The sequence below is a fragment of the Oncorhynchus mykiss genome, chromosome 27 (genome assembly GCF_013265735.2).
Source record: "Oncorhynchus mykiss isolate Arlee chromosome 27, USDA_OmykA_1.1, whole genome shotgun sequence".
NCBI lineage: Eukaryota > Metazoa > Chordata > Actinopteri > Salmoniformes > Salmonidae > Oncorhynchus > Oncorhynchus mykiss.
The window spans coordinates 10,614,629-10,628,066 of NC_048591.1; the positions used below are offsets into that span (position 1 = coordinate 10,614,629).

General features: G+C 52.4%; 1 protein-coding gene across 2 annotated transcripts in view; it reads left to right on the top strand.

The window, feature by feature from the left end:
- LOC110507068 (sodium-dependent serotonin transporter-like) overlaps positions 1-13,438 on the top strand; it is a 33,057-nt gene that overhangs the window by 4,765 nt on the left and 14,854 nt on the right. Inside the window, exons 1-4 of one of the 2 annotated variants that reach the window (XM_036965199.1) lie at positions 1,467-1,653; positions 4,646-5,249; positions 6,682-6,816; positions 13,151-13,373. In XM_036965199.1, coding sequence (XP_036821094.1) covers positions 4,865-5,249; positions 6,682-6,816; positions 13,151-13,373 — 743 coding nt within the window. In that variant the 5' untranslated portion in view covers positions 1,467-1,653; positions 4,646-4,864. Of the gene's footprint in view, positions 1-1,466; positions 1,654-4,645; positions 5,250-6,681; positions 6,817-13,150; positions 13,374-13,438 lie in introns of those variants that run through there. The other variant, XM_036965200.1, reaches the window with a different exon arrangement.

Genomic DNA, 13,438 nt, shown 5'->3' on the forward strand with positions numbered 1-13,438 from the left:
CCCCTAGCAGCACAGTCTGGCTTTCTGTTTCTGGTTTCTGGACTCTACCTTTTAATGTTTAGGGTCAACCATTACAACGATTCAGTTGACGAGAACAGCTAAATGATTACCGTTGAACATTTCAGTCTGTAGACTCTGTGGAGCTGCTAGAGCTTTTTCGTCAGGCTGTCTGTGAATGATGTCTGTCTGAATTATGTCTGTCTGTGAATGATGTCTGTCTGTGAATGATGTCTATCTGTGAATGATGTCTGTCTGTGAATGATGTCTGTCTGTGAATGATATCTGTCTGTGAATGATGTCTGTCTGTGAATGATGTCTGTCTGTGAATTATATCTGTCTGTGAATGATGTCTGTCTGTGAATGATATCTGTCTGTGAATGATGTCTGTCTGTGAATGATATCTGTCTGTGAATGATGTCTGTCTGTGAATGATGTATGTCTGTGAATGATGTCTGTCTGTGAATGATGTCTGTCTGTGAATGTGTCTGTCTGCGAATGTGTCTGACGAGGGGATGCTTTGATTGATTCATTGTCTTCAATATTCCACAGCTGATTAGGAGCGTAGATTGCAGTCATGCGATGATAGGCAGCTAACAGATGTCTGGAACTTTATCTAGGCTGTCATAAAATAATATATATAAAATAATTCCCACATAGATGTCAAATGGAAGTAAGCAGTAAGTAAATATGATTGTGTATAGGAAAGAGAGAGAAGGAGAAAGAGGGAGACAGAGAGAGAGAGTGGAGAGAGAGGGACACAGAGAGAGAGTGGAGGAAGAGGGACACAGAGAGAGAGAGAGAGAGAGAGAGAGAGAGAGAGAGAGAGAGAGTGGAGGGAGACAGAGCGAGAGAAAGAGTCGAGGGAGATAGAGAGTGGAGGAAGAGGGACATAGAGAGAGAGTGGAGGAAGAGGGACACAGAGAGAGAGAGAGAGTGGAGGAAGAGGGACACAGAGAGAGAGAGAGTGGAGGAAGAGGGACACAGAGAGAGAGAGAGAGTGGAGAAAGAGGGAGACAGAGAGAGAGTGGAGGAAGAGGGAAACAGAGCGAGAGAGTGGAGAAAGAGGGACACAGAGAGAGAGAGAGTGGAGAAAGAGGGAGACAGAGAGTGGAGGAAGAGGGAGACAGAGAGAGAGAGTTGAGAAAGAGGGACACAGAGAGAGAGAGTGGAGGAAGAGGGACACCAAGAGAGGGAGAGAGAGAGTGGAGGAAGAGGGACACGGAGAGAGAGATAGAGATTGGAGGAAGAGGGAGAGAGAGAGTGGAGGAAGAGGGACACAGAGAGAGTGGAGGAAGAGCGACACAGAGAGAGTAGAGGAAGAGGGAGACAGAGAGAGAGAGAGAGAGAGAGAGAGAGAGAGAGAGAGAGAGAGTGGATAAAGAGGGAGACAGAGAGAGAGAGAGTGGAGGAAGAGGGACACAGAGAGAGTAGAGGAAGAGGGACACAGAGAGAGTAGAGGAAGAGGGACACAGAGAGAGTAGAGGAAGAGGGACACAGAGAGAGTAGAGGAAGAGGGACACAGAGAGAGTAGAGGAAGAGGGTGTAAGAAACTCCAGCGGGGTGTAGGGGGAGTGTCTGTACGTGTTCTTCAGAGGGACGGTGGTGAGTACCACCCTGACACAGACCCCCACATAACTACGGAACCACTGCACGGTAGGGCTGCATTCTGGACATTGTGTGTGTGTGTGTGTGTGTTTGTGTGTGTGTGTGTGTGTGTGCGTGTGCGTGTGCTTCTCAATGGTTCTATGCATATATGTGTTTGTGCCAGACCAAACTTCAACGTGTGTATAGTGTGAGGTTTGAGTGCTCTACTGGGCAAACAGTCTGTCTCGATGTGTTTACGCACGCTTACCATAGCACGTTTACGCAACGGTAGAGCATCATGTAAGTTGTAGATGGAAAAAGTTCCATTGGGTTTTTACCTCGTGTGTTACACTCTTTCTACCTCATCATATTTGCTAGTGTGTTCTGTTTACATCCTGTATTTTATATTTATTTTTACATTAACACTCCTAGAAGAGTGCAAGTTGAAGCAATTCTCACTAGTAATGTGGACTTGCAGTTGAATTATCTGATTTGAAGTAATGTCGACCAAAGAGCATGCACCATAGACACTAGATACGGTGGTGATAGGCATGGAGATCATGTGTTCTGGTTCCTCGTTGTCTTACACGAAAACAAGAACCTTCCCTCAAGAAACCCCCAATTGTGATTTATTTTTTATTTTTCCCAGAGACGGCTTGACGGATTCCTTGACCGCTACTCATTATTTCTGCTAAACATCATTTGTTTGTCTCTGTAACAGAACAATAATGCTCAGAGTTGGCTGAATTGTTTAATCTTTGTTAATGTAATGTAAAGTGGTCAGTGGCGGACATTGGAAGCCCCCCCCCCCCCCCCCCCCCCTATATTAAAATGTTTTAATTTCATGTTTTTAATGTCAAGCTTGCAAGCTTACGCTATGATAACCTTGACAAAACTGCATTTTCTTCATAGCTCCAAATTGCTCCTATTTTCCGAACTTGTCGGATTCTTGTGGGATCTGATCGCAATGATATTTCAGATATGTTGCTCAATGATTTCATCCTCAGCTGGACTTTCTTTGATGATGAAGCGGTTGTTTGACGTGACTCAGTGACGAGCTAATGTAAGTGCTATACGGCAACCCAGAGAGTAAAAGATACAGTACTTTAGAGCAAGTTTCATTTCCCTGATGAGTGTGAACTAATTGTTACCCCCAGTATTTCAGCTGCACTTTACCAGGAAGTACCTATTTGGGGTGTCACACTTTGCACTCTGTCTTCCAGCTGTTCTTTTCTCATCTTCATTTCTGACTGCTTCCACGGTCCTGGATGTCAGTCCAGGTGCCCTATGCGGCTTGGATAGGAGCATTCTGCGTGACTGATAGGGGTATGGACTGGAATTCCATGGAGAATTTGCTGGACAATTACTTTTAATCGGGATAAGGGCATTCCATTTGAATTAACTCTCCCTTTCCCATTAAATTCCAATTGAAGCAAACGAGTATAAAACGAGGCGATTTGCGCCCTCCCAAATTTTTTTCCTCCTTCCTTTTTTCAGTTGAACTAATTTCTTACTCAAATCATGAGACTTCTTAAGCGGGGTATGTGGTCAACGTTTGTCAATAAAAACAAATGGCCAAATGAAAAATGTGAGTCAATGTATCGTAGTGCATATTTAATACATGTTCTTTTTAGATTGATGTTCATGGTCGCTGTCAAAGGTGATCCGTCTGCAATTTTTACCACGCACAATGTTTTTTTTCTCCTTTTCTTTCAGTGTGAAATTCAAACATTAGACAACGCGGTAGGATTTAGAGCCGCTCAGGAGAGATGTAGAAAATAGCTCCCCAATAATGTGAATAAATACATTGTAGGAAGAGGAAGGCTCGTAAATAAAAGGATAGCATGTGGTTTCAGCGACAGTTTTAACCATCAGACACGGGGCTCTCCTAATGTTCCATTATAGAAGTACACGACTTTATTCAATGACTTTATTGTGAGTCTCCACATTACAGCACTATTATTGGACACTAGTACACTACGTTTTCAGTCTACTGCTAGACTTATAGTCTGTCTAACATCTATGTGTATATGGATTAAATGAAAGGTAAATGATAATGACCCATGAAGGGTAGTTACAGTGAAAATACATGTATTTAAACAAACAGGCTGGAGAAATTCTCCCATTGGGTACTTTTGCATATGACTGTGGTAAATATCTACTGTGACCACGCTGAAAAGTAGTTCAACATACAAAAACATTTAAAAAGTAGTTCAACATACAAATTAAAAAGGGGTTAAAAATTCTAAGTAGTTAGATATTTTATTTTCTGTAAAAAAATTTAAAAAAAGAAGCATTTCTTAATTTGATTTAACCAGTCATTTGAAGTTCGTAAATCATGATATCTTGATTATACTCATACTGTCAAAAGGAAAACGAGGACAAAGTACTGTACAAGAAGAATATGTGGAACGTACATGTTTTCTGGTAGAAAATATGTGTTATCAGGATATCAAGTAACAATTTTCATTATCACAATCAGAGGAAGTCGGTTGGTTTCTGGATGCATTTCCCCCTATCACCTCGTTCCACCCTGCCTTAACACACCGACTGCACGTTGACTTGATCTATCAAACTATATACTTCTTCTAACTCTGTTTCTCTTCCTTTCAAATCTTGTTGCTGCCTGTATATTCCCCCCCCCCCCCCCCCCCCCTTTTCGTCTAATGTATGTGGTGAGGTTCAACTTTCGTATTTTATCTCCAAATGTATAGAGACCCAAGAAATCAGATGTGATTGTAGCTTCGGGCAGTTACAACAATGTCAAGAAAGAAAATAAACCAACGTCTTCTAGCAGAATCCCCTTAGGCCTTATTTGGCAGGGACTTTCAGATTTCACATTTCCCCCAGTGTTTCACACTTTTAACCCCATAGTGACGTATTACCAGTCAGTCTCAGTGACTTCTCCCATTTGTCTCCGTCTTTCCCTGTGCGAACTAACCACTCAGGATATTCCAGAGAAGCCCAAAGCAAAAAGACCACAAACCATTAGAAGGGGAAAAAAATACACAGGTAATTCACAATGGTAAATAACACCAGTGATGTTGTGTTTGTGTTGCAGTCTGGTACCGGTTGTGTCCCCGCTGGCGTTTGTCATAAAAGGTGGTGGTGCCAGGCAAAGAGTCCCACCTGGCCCAGTCACACCTGCTCTCTCTCTCTCGCGCTCTCTCTCTCTCTCTATGCTACCCCTCATCCCCTGATGGGCACCTCATCACACCGTGCCAAAAGTCCACCGTCTCTGCTAACAACCACACCACGCCCCTAACCACCGGCCATCGCCATGGAGATGACGCAGTCAGTGGTGATGGACAGAGAGAACGAAGGGGGAGAGAAAGAGAAAGGGGAGGAGTCATCGCAAGAGAACGGCAGACTCATGCTGGCTGACGGAGGGGTGGCCGAGAAGGGGGACCCCAAAGTGAACTCTGGTGGGGGGTCAGGAGGGGTGTCCAACGGGTACCCCACGTCCACAGTGCAGAGCCCAAAGGAGGGAGCGGGAGGTGTACCCACAGGGGCCCCCAGGACTCTAGTGGTCCAGCAGACCAGTCTGGACCGGCCCCGGGAGACCTGGAGCAAGAAGATGGACTTTCTGTTGTCTGTGATTGGCTACGCCGTGGACCTGGGAAATGTGTGGCGCTTCCCCTACATCTGCTATCAAAACGGCGGAGGTGAGACCTGTTCATTTGAGCACGCTGTTGCAAAAAGCTAAAATAAGCATTTCTTATTGGACAATTCTAGGTACTCCCTCCTTCTTTCAGGCTGTTTTCTTCCGTTTGGTGCCTAATGAACACGACCCAGGTTGAGGGAAAATGTAACACTGGAAAGGAAAGAATCTGTAGCTGGGGAAAGGGAAAGGGAGGTTGAGAAAATGGACAGATACAACTAAACCATCTACAGTATACTGGTGACAATAAACATTAATGCAGATTGAAAATAGCTTTCCACACTTAATCATATAGCTAGATAAAGAACCATAAAACAGGGATAAATCGGACAGAGCGTCTGGAAAATACAGGCCATTCAAACCAACCAAAACGTGGATCAAAGTAACGTTTACACCTGGGAAAGAAATATCACTGGGTAAATATATGCACGTTAAACCTTATGTCTTCTGTACTGAAGACAACCATAAATAAATGTTCCTTAAATGTCCCCAGATGTTTACAAGGGAACTCTGTTGTCCTCCCTGCTTTTCTACAACTCTCCCTCTCACATCAAATACAGGCCTCCGATTCCATTTTATTGAATTTGCAATAACAAAATCTTTGCAATATCCTGTTTCTCTGTTACGAGTGAAAGAGAGAGAGAGAGAGATGGGAGACAGGGGGACACTTGATAGAAGCAACACTATTAATTGTTTTTCTTTGTATTTATCTCTTTCTCTCTCTCTCTCTCTCTCTCTCTCTCTCTCTCTCTCTCTCTCTCTCTCTCTCTCTCTCTGGCTCTCTCTCTCCCTCTCTCTCTCTCTGGCTCTCTCTCTGGCTCTCTCTCTTTCTCTCTGGCTCTCTCTGACTCTCTCTCTGGCTCTCTCTCTCTGACTCTCTCTCTTTTTCTCCCTCTCTATCTCTCTCTCTCCATCTTGCTCTCTCTGACTCTCTCTCTCTTTCATTGCTTAATAACCTGTCTCTTAGCCCCAGCTACTCAATCAACAGTTATCTTTGCTTTCATGTCAACCACACAGATATACATTCCTAATCAAATAGAGAAAGAGACAGGGCTTGTCTGGACTGAAGCCTATCTCCCTGGTAGTCTCCAGGGTTCTGCATGTCTTTTTTCTCTCTCTGACATGTCTAATTCCTCCCCTCACTCCCCTTGGCCTTTAGGGTCAGGTACAGGTCAGTGTTGAATGTTCCAGATGTTGTTGTCAGTTGTTGTTAGATGAGGTGTGTAGACATCCGACGAAGAGTGCAGCTATGAAACATGTGGAGTTTATATTTTTGACTCATGAATGAAAGGATTTTTACTCAATATACTCCAACCCCCTCTTTTTTTTCTCTCGCTCTCCCCCTACCCCTTTATCTACCCCCCTCTGTCTATCTCCCCATCCCTCTCTCTCCCCACACTAACCTTCTCCTCTCTGTCTTTTACCTGTTGTCCCAGGTGCCTTCCTGCTGCCCTACATGTTGATGGCAGTATTCGGCGGCGTGCCTCTGTTCTACATGGAGCTGGCACTGGGGCAGTTCCACCGCAGCGGCTGCATCTCCATCTGGAAACACATCTGCCCCATCTTCAAGGGTAAGAAGAGAGGAGAGGGGAGGGGGTGGATTTGACACATTTTGTTAACATAAGTGTTATGGAGAAGAGATGAGTCAGGGGAGAAGAGGAGTCGAGGGAGAAGAGATGAGTCAGGGGAGAAGAGATGAGTCAGGAGAGAAGAGATGAGTCAGGAGAGAAGAGATGAGTCAGGGGAGAAGAGATGAGTCAGGGGAGGAGAGATGAGTCAGGGGAGAAGAGATGAGCCGGGGGAGGAGAGATGAGTCGGGGGAGAAGAGATGAGTCGGGGGAGAAGAGATGAGTCGGGGGAGAAGATGAGCCGGGGGAGGAGATGTGCCGGGGGAGGAGAGGAGTCAGGGGAGTTGAGGAGTCTGGGGAGAAGAGGAGTCGGGAGGGGGGAGGGGAGAGGAGAGGAGTGGGGAGGGGAGAGGAGTCGGGAGAGGGTAGGAGTCAGGAGAGGAGTGGAGTCGGGGGAGAAGAGGAGTGGAGTCGGTGGAGGAGAGGAGTGGAGTCGGGGGAGGAGAGGAGTGGAGTCGGGGGAGGAGAGGCGTCGGGAGGGGAGTGGAGAGGGGTCAGGAGGGGAGAGGAGTCAGGAGGCGAGAGGAGAGGAGTCAGGAGGGGAGAGGAGTCGAGAGGGGAGGAGTCAGGAGTGGAGTCAGGAGAGGAGAGGAGTGGAGTCAGGGGAGGAGTGGAGTCGGGGGAGGAGTGGAGTCAGGGGGAGGAGAGGAGTCTGGGGAGGAGAGGCGTCGGGAGAGGGGAGGGGAGAGGAGTCAGGAGGGGAGAGGAGTCAGGAGGGGAGAGGAGAGGAGTCACGAGGGGAGAGGAGTTGAGAGGGGAGGAGTCAGGAGTGGAGTCAGGAGAGGAGAGGAGTCGGGGGAGGAGAGGAGTGGAGTCAGGGGAGGAGTGGAGTCAGGGGAGGAGTGGAGTCAGGGGAGGAGTGGAGTCGGGGGAGGAGTGGAGTCAGGGGGAGGAGAGGAGTGGAGTCGGGGGAGGAGAGGAGTGGAGTTGGGGGAGGAGTGGAGTCGGCGGAGGAGTGGAGTCTGGGGAGGAGAGGCGTCGGGAGAGGGGAGGGGAGAGGAGTCAGGAGGGGAGAGGAGTCAGGAGGGGAGAGGAGAGGAGTCACGAGGGGAGAGGAGTTGAGAGGGGAGGAGTCAGGAGTGGAGTCAGGAGAGGAGAGGAGTCGGGGGAGGAGAGGAGTGGAGTCAGGGGAGGAGTGGAGTCAGGGGAGGAGTGGAGTCAGGGGAGGAGTGGAGTCGGGGGAGGAGTGGAGTCAGGGGGAGGAGAGGAGTGGAGTCGGGGGAGGAGAGGAGTGGAGTTGGGGGAGGAGTGGAGTCGGCGGAGGAGTGGAGTCTGGGGAGGAGAGGCGTCGGGAGGGGGAGGGGAGTGGAGAGGAGTCAGGAGGGGAGAGGAGTCGAGAGGGGAGGAGTCAGGAGTGGAGTCAGGAGAGGAGAGGAGTGGAGTCGGGGAGGAGTGGAGTCAGGGGGAGGAGTGGAGTCGGGGGAGGAGTCAGGAGTGGAGTTGGGGGAGGAGAGGAGTGGAGTCGGGGGAGGAGAGAAGTGGAGTTGGGGGAGGAGTGGAGTCGGGGGAGGAGACGAGTGGAGTCGGGGGAGGAGAGGAGTGGAGTCGGGGGAGGAGAGGAGTCTGGGAAGGAGAGGCGTCGGGAGGGGGGAGGGGAGTGGAGAGGAGTCAGGAGGGGAGAGGAGTCAGGAGGGGAGAGGAGAGGAGTCAGGAGGGGAGAGGAGTCAAGAGGGGAGGAGTCAGGAGTGTAGTCAGGAGAGGAGAGGAGTCGGGGGAGGAGAGGAGTGGATTCAGGGGAGGAGACGAGTGGAGTCGGGGGAGGAGAGGAGTCTGGGGAGGAGAGGCGTCGGGAGGGGGGAGGGGAGTGGAGAGGAGTCAGGAGTGGAGAGGAGTCAAGAGGGGAGGAGTCAGGAGTGTAGTCAGGAGAGGAGAGGAGTGGAGTCGGGGGAGGAGAGGAGTCTGGGGAGGAGAGGCGTCGGGAGGGGGGAGGGGAGTGGAGAGGAGTCAGGAGGGGAGAGGCGTCAGGAGGGGAGAGAAGAGGAGTCAGGAGGGGAGAGGAGTCGAGAGGGGAGGAGTCAGGAGTGGAGTCAGGAGAGGAGAGGAGTGGAGTCGGGGGAGGAGACGAGTGGAGTCGGGGAAGGAGAGGAGTCGGGGGAGGAGAGGCGTCGGGAGGGGGGAGGGGAGAGGAGTCAGGAGGGGAGAGGAGAGGAGTCAGGAGGGGAGAGGAGTCGAGAGGGGAGGAGTCAGGAGTGGAGTCAGGAGAGGAGAGGAGTCGGGGGAGGAGAGGAGTGGAGTCAGGGGAGGAGTGGAGTGGAGTCGGGGGAGGAGAGGAGTGGAGTCGGGGGAGGAGACGAGTGGAGTCGGGGAAGGAGACGAATGGAGTCGGGGGAGGAGAGGCGTCGGGAGGGGGGAGGGGAGTGGAGAGGAGTCAAGAGGGGAGAGGAGTCAGGAGGGGAGGAGTCAGGAGTGTAGTCAGGAGAGGAGAGGAGTCGGGGGAGGAGAGGAGTCTGGGGAGGAGAGGCGTCGGGAGGGGGGAGGGGAGTGGAGAGGAGTCAGGAGTGGAGAGGAGTCAAGAGGGGAGGAGTCAGGAGTGTAGTCAGGAGAGGAGTCGGGGGAGGAGAGGAGTCTGGGGAGGAGAGGCGTCGGGAGGGGGGAGCGGAGTGGAGAGGAGTCAAGAGGGGAGAGGAGTCGAGAGGGGAGGAGTCAGGAGTGGAGTCAGGAGAGGAGTGGAGTCGGGGGAGGAGAGGAGTGGAGTCAGGGGAGGAGACGAGTGGAGTCGGGGAAGGAGAGGAGTCGGGGGAGGAGAGGCTTCGGGAGGGGGGAGGGGAGTGGAGAGGAGTCAAGAGGGGAGAGTAGTCAGGAGGGGAGAGGAGAGGAGTCAGGAGGGGAGAGGAGTCGAGAGGGGAGGAGTCAGGAGTGGAGTCAGGAGAGGAGAGGAGTCGGGGGAGGAGAGGAGTGGAGTCAGGGGAGGAGTGGAGTGGAGTCGGGGGAGGAGTGGAGTCGGGGGAGGAGACGAGTGGAGTCGGGGGAGGAGACGAATGGAGTCGGGGGAGGAGAGGTGTCGGGAGGGGGGAGGGGAGTGGAGAGGAGTCAAGAGGGGAGAGGGGAGTGGAGAGGAGTCAAGAGGGGAGAGGAGTCAGGAGGGGAGAGGAGAGGAGTCAGGAGGGGAGAGGAGTCGAGAGGGGAGGAGTCAGGAGTGGAGTCAGGAGAGGACAGGAGTCGGGGGAGGAGAGGAGTGGAGTCAGGGGAGGAGTGGAGTCAGGGGAGGAGTGGAGTCGGGGGAGGAGAGGAGTGGAGTCGGGGAGGAGTGGAGTCGGGGAGGAGTCGGGGAGGAGAGGAGTCAAGAGAGAAGTTGGGGGAGGAGAGGAGTGGAGTCGGGGGAGGTGAGGAGTGGAGTCGGGGAGAAGTGGAGTCAAGAGAGAAGTTGGGGGAGGAGAGGAGTTGGGGAGGAGAGGAGTCGGGGGAGGAGAGGAGTCAAGAGAGAAGTTGGGGGAGGAGAGGAGTGGAGTCGGGGAAGGAGAGGAGTGGAGTTGGGGGAGGAGAGGAGTGGAGTGGAGAGGAGGAGAGGAGTGGAGTCGGGGGAGGAGAGGAGTGGAGTCGGGGGAGGAGAGGAGTCGTGGGAGGAGAGGAGTCAAGAGAGAAGTTGGGGGAGGAGAGGAGTCGGGGAGGAGAGGAGTAAAGAGAGAAGTTGGGGGAGGAGTGGAGTCGGGGGAGGAGAGGAGAGGATTTGGGGAGGAGAGGAGTCGTGGGAGGAGAGGAGTCAAGAGAGAAGTTGGGGGAGGAGTGGAGTCGGGGAAGGAGAGGAGTGGAGTCGGGGGAGGAGAGGAGTCGGGGGAGGAGAGGAGTGGAGTCAGGGGAGGAGTGGAGTCGGGGGAGGAGAGGAATGGAGTCGGGGGAGGAGAGGAGTGGAGTCGGGGAGGAGTGGAGTCGGGGAGGAGAGGAGTCAAGAGAGAAGTTTGGGGAGGAGTGGAGTCTGGGAAGGAGAAGAGTGGAGTCGGGGGAGGAGAGGAGAGGAGTGGAGTCGGGGGAGGAGAGGAGTGGAGTCGGGGGAGGAGAGGAGTTGGGGAGGAGAGGAGTCAAGAGAGAAGTTGGGGGAGGAGAGGAGTTGGGGAGGAGAGGAGTCAAGAGAGAAATTGGGGGAGGAGTGGAGTCGGGGGAGGAGAGGAGTGGAGTCGGGGGAGGAGAGGAGTGGAGTCGGGGAAGGAGAGGAGTGTAGTCGGGGGAGGAGAGGAGTGGAGTCGGGTCGGGGAGAAGAGGAATGGAGTCAGGGGAGGAGTGGAGTTTGGGGAGGAGTGGAGTTGGGGGAGGAGTCGGGGGAGGAGATGAGTCGGGGGAGGAGATGAGTCGGGGGAGGAGAGGAGTCGGGGGAGGAGAGGAGTCGAGTCGGAAGAGGAGAGGAGTGGAGTCGGGGGAGGAGAGGAGTGGAGTCGGGGGAGGAGAGGAGTGGAGTCGGGGGAGGAGTGGAGTCGGGGGAGGAGAGGAGTCGGGGGAGGAGTCGGGGGAGGAGAGGAGAGGAGTGGAGTCGGGGGAGGAGAGGAGTCGGGCGAGGAGTGGAGTGGAGTTGGGGGAGGAGATGAGTGGAGTCGGGGGAGGAGATGAGTGGAGTCAGGGGAGGAGAGGAGTGGAGTCGGGGAGGTGTGGAATCGGGGAGGAGAGTAGTCGGGGGAGGAGAGGAGTCAAGAGAGAAGTTGGGGGAGGAGAGGAGTCGGGGGAGGAGAGGAGTCAGGAGAGAAGTCGGGGAGGAGAGGAGTCAGGAGAGAAGTTGGGGGAGGAGAGGAGTCAAGAGAGAAGTTTGGGGAGGAGAGGAGTCGGGGAGGAGAGAAGTCAAGAGAGAAGTCGGGGGAGGAGAGGAGAGGAGTCAGGAGAGAAGTCGGGGGAGGAGAGGAGTCGGGGAGGAGAGAAGTCAAGAGAGAAGTCGGGGGAGGAGAGGAGTCAGGAGAGAAGTCGGGGAGGAGAAGAGTCAGGAGAGAAGTCGGGGGAGGAGAGGAGTCAAGAGAGAAGTTGGGGGAGGAGAGGAGTCGGGGAGGAGAGAAGTCAAGAGAGAAGTCGGGGGAGGAGAGGAGTCAAGAGAGAAGTCGGGGGAGGAGAGGAGTCAGGAGAGAAGTCGGGGGAGGAGAGGAGAGGAGTGAGGAGAGAAGTCGGGGGAGGAGAGGAGAGGAGTCAGGAGAGGAGTCGGGGAGGAGAGGAGAGGAGACGGGGGAGGAGAGAAGTCAAGAGAGAAGTCGGGGGAGGAGAGGAGTCGGGGAGGAGAGAAGTCAAGAGAGAAGTCGGGGGAGGAGAGGAGTCAGGAGAGAAGTCGGGGGAGGAGAGGAGTCAGGAGAGGAATGGAGTGACACATCCAGAGAGACAGATAATATGAACTCTCCGACCCCTTCAGCACGTTCCTCATGAAAGTATCTGCATCCCCTTGTTGTGATGATGTCCAGCTCTCTGTTATGGAAATTGTCACATTTCCCACAGAAATGCCAGCATGCTTAGAAACGTGATGTTATGTAAATCTCCGTTGTTTCCAAATGTCATCTCCGACTTGAGTTGAACTTGAGTTAGCTTGAAAATAGACAGAGCAAGTGAGCACCGACCAGCGCCACAACACAGAACATACCTTCATCTCAATCTTTCTTCTCATCTGGTCGGAGTCTGGTCATAGTGGTAGTGTAATCAGTCCAATGCCGGGGTCCACCACTTGCCTCGTCGCTCTCTCTACCCTACTCTCTGCCTCCTCTCTTATTCATACCTGTGTTAATCCTAACGTAAAAACAAACTCTCCTCTCTCCGTCACAAACTCTCTCCTCTCTCCGTCACAAACTCTCTCCTCTCTCCGTCACAAACTCTCTCCTCTTTTCGTCACAAACTCTCTCCTCTCTCCGTCACAAACTCTCTCCTCTCTCCATCACAAACTCTCTCCTCTCCATCACAAACTCTCTCCTCTCCGTCACCAACTCTCTCCTCTCCATCACAAGCTCTCTCCTCTCCATCACAAACTTTCTCCTCTCATCACAAACTCTCCCCTCTCCATCACAAACTCTCTCCTCTCCATCACAAACTCTCTCCTCTCCATCACAAACTCTCTCCTCTCCGTCACAAACTCTCTCCTCACCATCACAAACTCTCTCCTCTCCATCACAAACTCTCTCCTCTCCATCACAAACTCTCTTCTCTCTCGTTCCACCAGTTATTATCTTCACCATCTAGATGGTGATTATAGGACATTATAAACGGGCTGTACAGGTTCATGACAAGTCTGACGATGCATTATAATAACTGCATTGTAATGCATTATACCTGTACAGTCGTTATCTCTCTCTCTCTCTCTCTCTCTCTCTCTCTCTCCCTCTAGGTGTGGGCTTCGCCATCTGCATCATAGCGCTGTACATTGCGTTCTACTACAACACCATCATGGCGTGGGCCCTGTACTACCTGCTGGCGTCGTTCCGGCCCACCCTGCCCTGGACCACGTGCTCCAACCCCTGGAACACGGTCAACTGTCTCCGCTACCTGTCCACCGACAGCAACGTCACCTGGACCAACACGTCCACCTCGCCCGCCGAGGAGTTCTATACGTAAGTCAAGACCATGTAAGTGCAAAAGGCAGGGCGGAGGGACGAGCACAGAGATGCCAGGGACA